Source organism: Dicentrarchus labrax, unplaced genomic scaffold, assembly GCF_905237075.1.
Source record: "Dicentrarchus labrax unplaced genomic scaffold, dlabrax2021, whole genome shotgun sequence".
NCBI lineage: Eukaryota > Metazoa > Chordata > Actinopteri > Moronidae > Dicentrarchus > Dicentrarchus labrax.
Window position 1 is genome coordinate 2,507,014 of NW_026136717.1, and position 12,145 is coordinate 2,519,158.

Sequence of the window (12,145 nt, forward strand, 5' to 3'; positions counted from 1 at the left end):
GTAACACACAGTGCGGTTAGGCTGTGGGTGGAGAAATCCGATCCTTTACTTAAGTAAAAGTACTAATACCACAGTTTGAAAATACTCCACTACCAGTACAGTGAGGGTACAACAGAAGCTTTTCCTCCTCTGCTGTAAGAAACCCTAGAGGAAACACTGAAACCAATCTAAAAGTCTTATTTTCTATATCGTAGTAAGTATGTAAGTATTTTTCATCCAATTACTAGTTTAATTAATGGAATAATTGGTAGAATACTGGATTAATTAATCAATAAGTAGCTGCTTTACTGTGTGATAGGTTGCTGTGTGAGCTGCTATGTAGTAAGTATTTTTTTGCAAAAAGATTCTGAAAATGCTGTAACTTCTGTGCTCCCAGGAATGAAGCCACTAATCGGCAAAGCGTTAAACTCCAGAATCATTTAATGGAGTTTTTGTCACACTGTCTGCTGTACAAGTCTCCACCTATAGACTATTCATTCCCTGTCCTCTCTGGCTCCTGACAAGCTCTTAAAACAGCAGAGCACCATGAGCTGTCACTGTCTGACTGCTTCAGCCTCCGCAAAAAACTTCACTCTGCTGACTATAAATGATTTCCTGTACAGTGTCTGCATTGAATATGAGAGTGATCTCTTGAGAGGTATGTTTCATAAGTTATCGTGATGAGACTAGGTTTTTGTTCTCCCACTTGCTGGAACTCCTGTCTGCCTCTGCACATCCTGGTCCTCCTCTCATTTGTTTGGTATGAATTTCATTAAAGTTGAGCCTTGTTCGGGCTCAGTTGTAGTGAGAGGGAGATGAGTGTGTGATTAATTATGTACAGAGTACATGTACACTGAATGGAACCGCTCAAGCAGCCGCCACCAGAGAAAAATCCAGTAGCAGCTCCATCCTGTTGTTTTCCTGTCCTAATACACATTTGTGCTCCAGAAAATTCCCTCTGCTGCCTAGGAGGAGGAAATCTTGAACTATATGTCAAGCAACAAAGCAGAACATCAGAACGTGTACAGTAATGATAGACTAAAGCTCTTTCAATTCACTCACTGCCTGCTGTGATGTACTTAATGCTTCATTCATTTCATGTGGGAGTTACCGTTAAGTGCCACTTTGTTGGCGTTCACAGCAGGAGGGGCTCTGACAGGGTCCCCACTGGCCCAAGTCCCACTTCCTGTTTACATAGGATCACAATATGACAACAGATTGATAATATTTACAAGCTGTCTACTAAGCTGAGGATGATGTTTCTCTTTGCCACTGGCCAATGAAAAGAAGCAGCTGGTGACACAGTGGTTGTGTTTGATTTAGCTCGTAATGCTTCCTGGCATCTTCATTCATCTGACCTCTGGTCTGTGACCCAGAAATCAATTGGGGTCCACCATGTTGTAAGTGTTTCACATGAGAAGGTCTTTTACTAGACGGTTACATCCTATCAATGGGATTTATTTATCGGTGACAGCAGCTAATCAGGTGGCACAGCAGACTGCTTCGGAAACTCACTTTTTCTAAAAGCCAGCTCCCTACCCTTCTGCTCTTACTTTCCTTGTCATGTGCATCGTGGCTCATTCATTCAGTCATTGTCACTGTGTGTGTGTGTGTGTGTGTGTGTGTGTGTGTGTGTGTGTGTGTGTGTGTGTGTGTGTGTGTGTGTGTGTGTGCAGGTGCATTGAGGACCCAACAGAGTGCTGAGTGTGAAGTCAATTGGATGAACATTTCTTAACATATTCAAAGGACAGACTGACATTCAGACAGATTCCTTATTTTATAGTTAAATAGTACAATACAGGATTTGACTGTTTGAATGAAATGCAGCTCTAATGGTATAATGTAAATGAAGATCAATGTTAATTTCACAAATGTAGTGCAGTTTAATCTTTCTTCAATCTAGGACAGGTATTACATGTAGAGCTGATGTTTATGAGAAGTCTGGAGGTGAATACTTCTGTAGTGCTTGCCAGATGCAGACTGGGTAACGGCAGCAGATGAACAGGCTGTGGCTGGGTGGGTTTTGTCTTTCAGTATCCTTTGGACTCTGCGCAAGCACCTCACTTCACCGATATCACTGATGCTCGTTGGATTGGTGCCAATGATGTTCTGGGCGCTGTAGAGCCTTTCGGTTCTGTGTCGTGAACATCCCATGCCAAGTTTGTTTCCACTCTGGATGTTTTCTATCGCTCCTTGATAAGAGTTAACAAGAACTTGGCATGGGAATTTTGCCATAACTTTATAACTTGACACTGGCAATAGATCTACCATATAAAACTTACTGCTGACCAACAAATGAATGGGGTCAGCAGCCTGTATGTGGAGAGAGGCGGGGTGGGGCAAGCCGGTGTGTATTAGAGTTGTAGTTGTGTGTGTGTGTGTGCGTACACTATAAACACAATGCTTTAAATAGACGCAGTCATCGGTATCAGCTGATACTGCTTCTAGTGATCAGTGATAGGCCTCAAAAACCCTGATCGGAGCACCCTTAAAATCATCCCATCTGTCATGAGTTGTGGGAGGACATTATAAAGTCAGTGGACATCCAAATCCAGGACACATAATAAAACTCATAATAACTCATAATACAATAAGACATTTCTAGTATTGCCAAAGTATGTATGGTGGCTTCATTTTCACTAATGTGGTTTTCTAAATGTTTTCTATGTCAGGTATGGCCTGGGGGGTCTCCAACAGTACAAAGAGAACCTTCACAAGTTCTTTGGCCAGATTAAAACCATTGTTCGCCATGACTGTCTCATCCTGTGGAGTCTGGCCATGCCGCTTGGCAAGAAGATCAAGGGTGGATTCTTGGTGCCTGAAGTGAGTATCACAACTATGGGCCTGCAGGTTTTCTTTCCAACTATACAATACACCAACTGATTTCACTTATTAGCCCCTTCATCCAGAGAGCAGGGAAATGAGCAGCTGCATATTGGCATTGTGGAATTAGAAGAGCTGCAGAGATAAAGCAAATAAAGAGACTGGCTTATGTAATGTTCTCACATTGGCTTGGACCTTTGCTCTTTGTGAGAGACCATAGCAACATTGTCAGAACTGTGGGTTTTGCTTTGTAGAGTTTCCTATCTGTAAAGATAACACTAAACACTGGCCTTGAGGAATTAATGAGTTTTCGGCTGCTGAATGAGGTGTTCACCTTTTCTTAAACATCATCATTTTGTGTTCTGACTATATACATACAAAATAGAAATAACAATCTATAGACTTCTCCAGGAAAGCAAAGAGAGGCTGATAGAACACAATACTGCAGCACCTCTTAAAGAGACCTCAGTATCCTGATCATTTGATGCAGGGGCAGTTACATTATCGGCATGCCATTCTAACTTACCATACTCTGAGTAGTTTCTTTTCGATGCCAGCTCCACCATTCTCTTTCCCCTCACTAGTGCCATCTCTAACCATCTCTGAGGCTAGATGGGTAGAGAGTAAAATAAGCTGGTTGAATCCCAAAGCAGACCGCAGTAACCAAATGTTAGGACTACAGTGGGACAAAGATGACTCTTAAAACCAGTGGCATTAGTGCTAGTGCAGCGACAAGTGGGATTAGCAACGTGTAACCGACTAGTCGACTAATCGCGCTCATCCCTACCAAATTTTATATATAATGTATTAATAAAACCTCAGGCCTAAATATTTTAATATTTGCCTCTGGTCCATGTACTCAAACTGTAACATTACAGCATTAAACCTGACACTTGGGCCACCAAATAGATACATACCATTAAACATGTAAAATACATATACAAATTAAAAAAAACATCAAAACATTTACTTCACAATCACAAACATACTTTGGCTTTCATAGAACATGAAGCCTATCACACGTGCATAAGAATTCAAAATAAATTAGTATTATTATGGATCAATAATATGATGGCTATAATTTAATTTTCCTGATACTTCATAATCAATTCATAATTCCCATTATCAGCTGATAATTTATCTGCCCCCATAATTATTGTGTATACCTAGCTTTTATGTGCAAATTTAAGATGCACATAGATGCACATTGACAGACAATCAATGTTATAGAATTATTAACAAGAATTACTACCGAACACAAATGTTAAATTGTTAATGAACTGTGTATTATTGAATCACAACAGGTGAGCCACTTGGGCCCCTCGCTGTGTTATGACATCATTGAGGCCAACTTCTACAGCGGTCGGTTGGCAGAGGCCTACGGCTTGGACGTCCTCGACCTCCACTTCCACTTCCGCCTCAGCCTGCAGCACCGCATGCCCGACGGCGTCCACTGGGACGCACTGGCCCATCGACACATCAGCAGCCTGCTGCTGCAGCACATCGCTGACGCCTGGGGAGTTGACCTGCAGGACCCCCCTCCCCCCCAGGACAAGGTCAATGCACCCACAGCTGTTCCACTGATATACTGAGTGCTGACATGTTATTGGCCTGCCATTTCAAATGGAGCATGGTTCAGTCCAGTGACTGCTGCACCTCTGTTATGATGTGGTTTATTGACTCTATATTTACTGTGCTGTTCAACTGATCACTACTTCAGGGGTTGTCTATAGGAAGACCATCCCTGAACTGATTGATTCTGCATATATAAGTAGGCACACAACATGTGCTCCATTTATGTACCTCAGATGAATATTGATATTACCACCCTGGACATCATTGGAAGCTTTTTATGTCTCTGGACCAAAATACTGTTTGAGAGGCTTTCACAGCCATAATACTGTGTAGGAAAACGTAATCCTTTGATTTCTTGGAAACTGTCTGTAAAGTGTAAAGATTAGATGAAGTAAGTTAATAAGAGCCAAAATAGTTTTTCTTCTTCAAAAACCCTGTCAGTTTGACTCAAATGACAAAATGGGCTCTTAACGATAAAGATGTCCTCTATTCCTGGAAGAGCAACACACACAAAATGAAAGAAACACATCTAAAAGGAAGACGACAACTGCTGCAAAAATGCTTTTAGTTAGGTGGTGAAATTTATCAAAAAAGAAGACAAGGAAGTCAAGAGACTACAATCAGCACTTCATCAGCACATAAGCCATTTTGAAGGTCATCTTCAATTTCTAGGCAAAATAAGCAAGCCTCTTATAACATGCAGTATTGAATATCTTACTGCTTTCAAAGTCAGTTAAGAGTGAAGGTTGTATCGTACAATAGTTTATTGGTAAAATAATTTCTGGTATTTCAGGAATCTAATCAAAAACCCATTAAAAAAAAAAGTTTCTTCGAGGAGAGAGAACCAAAAGTGCAAAAAAGTAAACTAATTTCCATGATTTTGGGACTCATTCCTGCAGCACTCTATATTGGCCGTCAAGTATGAAATTTGGTGCATGAAGCAGTTCTATGACAGAGGTGTTAATGATGTCTGAATGTTTAGTACTTCAGGGTGGCAGAGAGGAGTTTGGACACCACTATATCAGACCCGAGTGGCCCCGTCCGAGGCCCCGGCTGAACTCAGGTTAGTAAAATCAAGTTTCCCTTATTTTTAGTCACTCAGACATTAGGACTCACTGGCATCCGTTTGATTCATTTGCATCATTTATTCCTATGCTGTCATTTTATCTCAGTACCCCTCCAGAGACATGGCCTGGTCCGATACCAGCAGAGTCACTTCAGGTCAGAAGGATTACAGCTGGTCCCTCCAAATTCAGGTAAGAGGTAAGTCTGTTGTCTTGTTGCCCTTAAAATGTGTGTGTGTGTTACTCTTTGTGAATATACATCAAATAAACAATCTTTTGATTTAAATCCATACTACATGTAGAACTTGAAAATGTCCCTCTTAGGTGCGGTTAGACTGTAGAGATCCGTTTTCACTTTGACAAAAGCAAATGACCGAACCAATCAGAGTGTCATCTCCCGTTCCCAGGGAGTGCTTACACCTTACACATTGCTATTTAAACGGTGGATTCTGAAAGTTGGAGAAGTGACCGGTTTTCTCCTGAGGAAAGGGGGCTGCTCGTGTGCTTATCCCACCAGGCATTAACATACATTTGTAATCTCCGGTCAGATGGAGACTAATGCCAGCTGCCCCTATGCATTCATACCTTCAATAGAACTCTGGCTGGTCACTTGCAAAGAAACTCAGTGCAGAAGTGACTTTGACAACAACTAGGAGTGCATAGGGACATCTGGAATTATTCACCAAATCATCTGACAGGAGATTACAGATGTATGTTACTGCCTGGTGGGATAAGTGAAGTTTGCAGCTGCACTCATCTTTGTGTCTTTGTAATGTTAGCTAATCCTTGGGGACAAATGTGCCCGTCAAAGTACATCCACTATAACAGTTCTTATTTTTGCCACACTGTAAGGGATCCCTACAGAGAAAGACCTTCTGTTTAATCAGAAATGGCCATAATATTTGCCAACAGCATAACAGAAACAGTAAATTTACCTCACTGATCATTGTAACATCATAACTTCATTCAAGGTGAACAGAAACAAAATAAAACTCATCAAAACCATCTTTGTTAGTCCACTGTTCCAACAATCACCAACTCTGGTTTGGTGGAAATAAATGCTTAATTCACCGACAGTTGAGAAAAAACAGCCAGTACAAGCAAAGGGAGTACAATGATAGAGGTTTAATTGTCTGCATGCCAAATGACTGTACCGTTTTGGAAAGAGACCAATAGACTCGTCTTAAAACAATGAGCAAGCCAGACGCTCTTAACACTTCCATAAGAAAAAGTTTCTGTTCAAAAAGGTTTTTGTGAAGTGTTGGGACTTAATCAATAAGAGTAAACCTTGCATATTGTTTTGTGCGAGCTCTTGAGACAGTAATTATGTGAAGTTGATTAAATAACACTAGTACTGCATTAGCGATAACAAATGTATGAAGACTGATTTGTGTCTCTTGTTTTTATAACTGCCTTAATCTGTTTTTCTTTACACAAGGCAATTAATAATATATTTTTTTATATAGTTCAACCTAAAGATTGCTGTTTTTGTCTTATATGTGGATGGAAGACAGGGCAGTGAACATCAGACCCCTGCTGCTGCCAACACAGCTTGCCAATCAGCCTGCACAGCCTGCTGATGACCACTATGGAGGTAAAGCTACAACCTGTCTACCTGTAGTGGAATTACTCTATGCCTGGAGAATTACTGGGCTTGATGAACACTATTCCCACCTATTCTTCATCATTCTCTCCAAAACTTGCCTGCTTTTGCATACTTGCAACTACAAACTTTCCAATTTTAAAATATGAAATAAGTTTAGGAGATGTGCTGATGTGTTCAAATTGGTGCCATTGTGCATACTAAAAGTTAAAAAATGTAGTTTTATTAACCAAGGCACATAAATAACAAAAACAAATAGCAGACTGTGAGTAACACTTCACTTTTTATCATTTCTAGCTGTCTTTTCAGCCACACATTTATTATTTTCCGTCTTCGGTACATCCCAAGTTAATTCTTATCATATGTAAGAAACACACCAGCATTGTGTATTTTGCCTTCATAGTAGTTTATTTTGTAGAAGTAGTGACATCAGTACACATCCAACCACTTTAATCTAATAGTCCTTTTCCATACACGTGTTGGCTTGGCTTGACTCTGTGTCACTCGGCGCACCAGCCCAGGGTGGCAGGGATTTGCATCTCTGTTAGGACAGGGCTACCCACTTGAAGGTGCATCTGTATAGGGAAGAGAGAGCAGCAATGATCAAGAGAGCTCAATATTGAATAAAGAGAAGGAGAACAAAGCAGTGAATCAAATAAATAAAACATAATTTTCTGATTATTTCACTGCGGTTACGTTCTATAGCACATGTAAATTTGTTTTCATTGAAGAATAGCCGCTAATTTGGTAATAAACACATTTTACTTCCTATAAATTCTTAAAAGTCCCTGGTTATATTAGAACATGTTGGGTTTTCATCAGCAGTAACTTAACACGATACTTATACAGCATAGAACAGGAAACAGTTAAATAAAGCCGATATCTGAAAGTACAAACAGGGACCACTTAAAACCACAAAGATTCAGGTAGAAGCTACAAAAGTACTGAGAGCTCAACGCTCAGAGGCTTCTAAAAGTGTCTCTCTCTCTCTGCTCTCCTGTACAGACAGGAATCTCAGAACATACTAAAGTTTGAGGGTGAGAAGGGGGGTTGTCAGGGGTTTGTCGACAAGATGTCACTGCAGCCTGCTTGTAGGGGATCAGGCGTATTTTGGCCCTACTCTGAAGATACTCCTCCTCGAGCGCGGCTTGGCACACCGCGTTTAAAATGGTAGTGGAAACGATTTGACTCGTGCTAAAGTGCTAATGGAAATGCCCTGATGATGATGATGATTTATGTCAAAGTAATGGACTCGCTTATTTTCCCTGAGGCAACTTCAAAATGTGGTTCACAAGTTAAGCTAATTGAATGTGATTTAGAGAGTAACACACTGGTTGGTATGTAGTCGCACAGTTCACAGGGAATGTCTGAGCAAAAGTTAAGAAGTCAAATAAACTCTCTATAGTTGTCTAGACAGACCTGTGAGCTTCAGAGGTTCAGTTATGGCCTAAAGGTTAGAAAAGCAGGCTTGTGACTGGTCGTTCGATCCTCAAACCAGCATGATACATTGAGGTGGGGAAAGAAACAGCAGCACTTTCACCACTCCCTCATTACCACCTACGAGGTGCATAATACTGGTGCTCAGTGGCCATTAGATCAGGCTGTGGTTGTACTTGACAGGTTTCATGTAGGGCTGCAACATACAATTATTTTAATTGTCAATTAACCTTTGATTATTTTCTTGAGTAATAAATTAGTTGTTTGGTTCATAAAATGTCAGAAAATGGTGAAAAATTCAATTCAATTTTATTTGTATAGCGCCAATTCATAACAGAAGTTATCTCAGGACACTTTTCAAATAGAGCAGGTCTAGACTGAACTCTTTAAAACATTAATTACAGAGACCCAACAGTACCACCATGAGCAAGACCTTGGCGACAAGGGCAAGGAAAAACTGCCTGTTAAAAGGCAGAAACCTAGGACAGATCCTCCGGCTCTAGGTGGGTGGTCGTCTGTCTCGACCAGTTGGGGTGAGAGAGAGAGAGAGAGAGAGAGAGAGAGAGAGAGAGAGAGAGAGAGAGAGAGAGAGATATGCAGAGAGAGAGAGAGAGAGAGATGCAGAGAGAGAGAGAGAGAGAGATGCAGAGAGAGATGCAGAGAGAGAGATAGAGATGCAGAGAGAGAGAGAGCGAGAGACAGACAGACAGGTGCACAGCAACAACAGTATTAGCAATAGCAATCTAGCAGGACCATGGCAGGAGGCTCTGCCAGGATCGATAAGAACCTGCGAGACGAGAAAGCACAAGAACTCCGGGGAAGAAGTGAAGTTAGTAACATGCATTAATGGAACATGAATGAGTGCAGAAAGAGAGAGGAAGGGAGGAGCTCAGTGCACCATGGGAAATCCCCCGATAGTCTAGGCCTATAGCAGCATAACTAAGGGATGGTTCAGGACTCACCTGATCCAGCCCTAACTATAAGCTTTATCAAAGAGGAATGTCTTAAGCCTACTCTTGAATGTGGTGAGGGTGTCTGCCTCCCGAACCACAAATGGAAGCTGGTTCCAAAAAAAAATGTTGATCATTGTTTCACAAAGTCCAAAGCGATGTCCTCAAATGTATTTTCTTGTCCACAACCCAAAGATATTCAGTTTATGGACCAAAGAAACCAGAAAATATTCACATTTAAAAAGCTGGAATCCTTTCCTAAAAACTCAACACAATCAATTATTAAAATAGTTGGCAATTAATTTAATAGTTGACAACTAATTAATTAATTGTTGCAGTTCTAATTCCAGGTGTGAATGTGTGTAACAGGATCAGAGATTTACTGAACAAGAGAGCTTGGCTCTCAACTGAAACACCCTGAATAAATAATGGTAAGGTTTAAAAAAATATATAATGTGAGCAAATTTCCCAAATCCAGGTAAGAAACGCTGGTAGACTCAAAACTGTAATCACAGCCAATGGTAAAGCCACAAAGAACAGGTTATTACTGAAAACATAGAGCCATACTGCAACACGCTGCAACAGTCATGGAAGCAAACAGTAGACTGTGCTGGATTGAAAAAGACGACTTGATTGTAAGAGGCATCGGCTGCACCTTCAGGCTTCCAAAGGCTGGAATCATCCTTCTGTGAAGATACACGTCTCGCCGAGTATTTGTCTCCACAGATTCACTTTAGTCCTGATTACTTCTCTTCTTTTGCTGTAGGTCTTAGAGCTGAAAGTTCTGCTTTTGTTAGCATTTGTTGAGAGTAGGAAGCAAAACTAAATGTTGACCACAGTGTGACACTCACTAAACACAGGATGACTAATTACTAGCAGTCTAAGGTTTATGTGATTTGAAATGTAAGCATGTTGGATTGATACAAATCTGTGATCAGTGATCTATCCGTATTGGCCCCTGTCACTAATTCTGATCAAAAAGGGATGTGTGGGCCTTATGTGGATCAGGTATCCTTTATCTAATGATGAAGAACAGCCATTTTAAAATACACTCTCCTCCCAGGACCAAAGGGAGCTTGAAGGATGAAATGCAAGCAGTGTGAACAAGCGGATAAATCCCAGTGAAGTGTGGATGAGCACTGTCTCACCTCATTACACCAGGTTTGAGCATGACAGTCAGCAGGCTACCTCTGAACTTCCCTTCTCCAACAAAAACCACTGATGCATGCTTTGCATTCTTCCAATTTAGTTTGAATGAGCTCTGTGGAGTCCTAGCTAAAGCTGAAGTGAACACTTGTACCAAAGGAAGCCAGAGAGAGAAGCAAAAGACTAGGATAGAGTCATTGACAGAGCTCTATAGATCTTTTTTTACCCTTAGAAGACAAGGCGTCTTTTTTTGTCTTAATGCAACATTAAGGCTTGTCCAGTACAGGTGGATTTTTTTGTAAGGCACTTGGAAGGAAAATTTACTTGACCACTGGACTTCACGCTGGTTGTTTCGGGGTGGATTTGGCATTGTACTTACCCACTCTTGTTGTCATGCCTGCTGTACTGTGCTTTGAATGGCTGGCATCTGCTCCTCACTACAGTATACTGGACCCTTTACAGTTTGCCTACCGTGCCAACCGACCAGTGGAAGATGCCATAGTACACATCTTCTACACGGCCATATCGGAGATCTGAGACTGCTGTTCATTGACTACAATTCAGCATTTAAACCATAGTTCCATCCAGGCTTGTCACAAAGCTGTGATTAAAGACCTCACTGTGCAAGTAGATTCTTGGCTTGGCCTGATGGGCAGACCCTAGAAGTAAGGGTGGGCGGACACAGCTCTTCCACCCTCATCCATAACACCGGAGCACCTCAGGGCTGCATCTTGAGCCCCCTGCTGTACTCCCTGTGTACACACACGATTGTATAGCCACTTTTAACTCCAATACCATCATCAAGTTCACTGATGACACAACTGTGGTGGGCCTGATCACAGATAACAATGAAAAGAAAGGAAAACAACCTACTTGTGAATGCCAGCAAGACTAAGGCTACGTTTACATTGCAGGCAAAAGTGCCCCAAATCTGAATTTCTGCCCATATGTGACCCATATCAGATTTTATTTTAAGACAGTCTCAACAGCACAAATCCGATTTTTTTTCGAATCAGATCCAGGCCACTTAAAATCATTCTGAATCGGATACATATCCGATATTTATCAAAGCGACCTCAGCAGTCAACAGTCATGTCGCGTTTCAATCGACTTTTACTTGAAGTGAGACAGGCATCTCAATTCTGCAGGAGGCGGGACACGACAATCATAATAATCACAATCATCATCATAATTTTGTCTGCTCCGATTGCACAACAACTTAAAAATTGATACACACACGCTGACATGTGTAGCATCCATATTTACTTTCGTGAACGGAGCGTGCTGCATGTAAGATCACTTCTTATCCGCGCATGCGGGTCACTTAGAGGCTGTAGACTGTTCACACTGGAGTCTGATGGTGGTTGCATTTAAATTATAATGTGAACAACCATGCAAAAAATCATAATCCAGCATTAAGAACTATAGTGTAAACGTAGCCTTATGGACTCTGGGAAGAAGCATAGAAGGAACCCCTTACTTACAATGGGTCTTCGACAGCTTCAAGTACCTTGGTCTCCTCATCATTAAGAGCCTGACGCGGCATATTAATCCAGTCATGAGAAAGG

General features: G+C 41.2%; 1 protein-coding gene across 3 annotated transcripts in view; it reads left to right on the plus strand.

The window, feature by feature from the left end:
- Nucleotides 1-12,145, plus strand: part of LOC127379218 (PC-esterase domain-containing protein 1A-like) — a 35,989-nt gene that overhangs the window by 7,646 nt on the left and 16,198 nt on the right. For all 3 annotated transcript variants that reach the window (XM_051428560.1, XM_051428561.1, XM_051428562.1), the window contains exons 5-9: nt 2,652-2,802; nt 4,107-4,358; nt 5,368-5,440; nt 5,550-5,633; nt 6,952-7,035. In XM_051428560.1, coding sequence (XP_051284520.1) covers nt 2,652-2,802; nt 4,107-4,358; nt 5,368-5,440; nt 5,550-5,633; nt 6,952-7,035 — 644 coding nt within the window. The remainder of the gene's footprint in view (nt 1-2,651; nt 2,803-4,106; nt 4,359-5,367; nt 5,441-5,549; nt 5,634-6,951; nt 7,036-12,145) is intronic.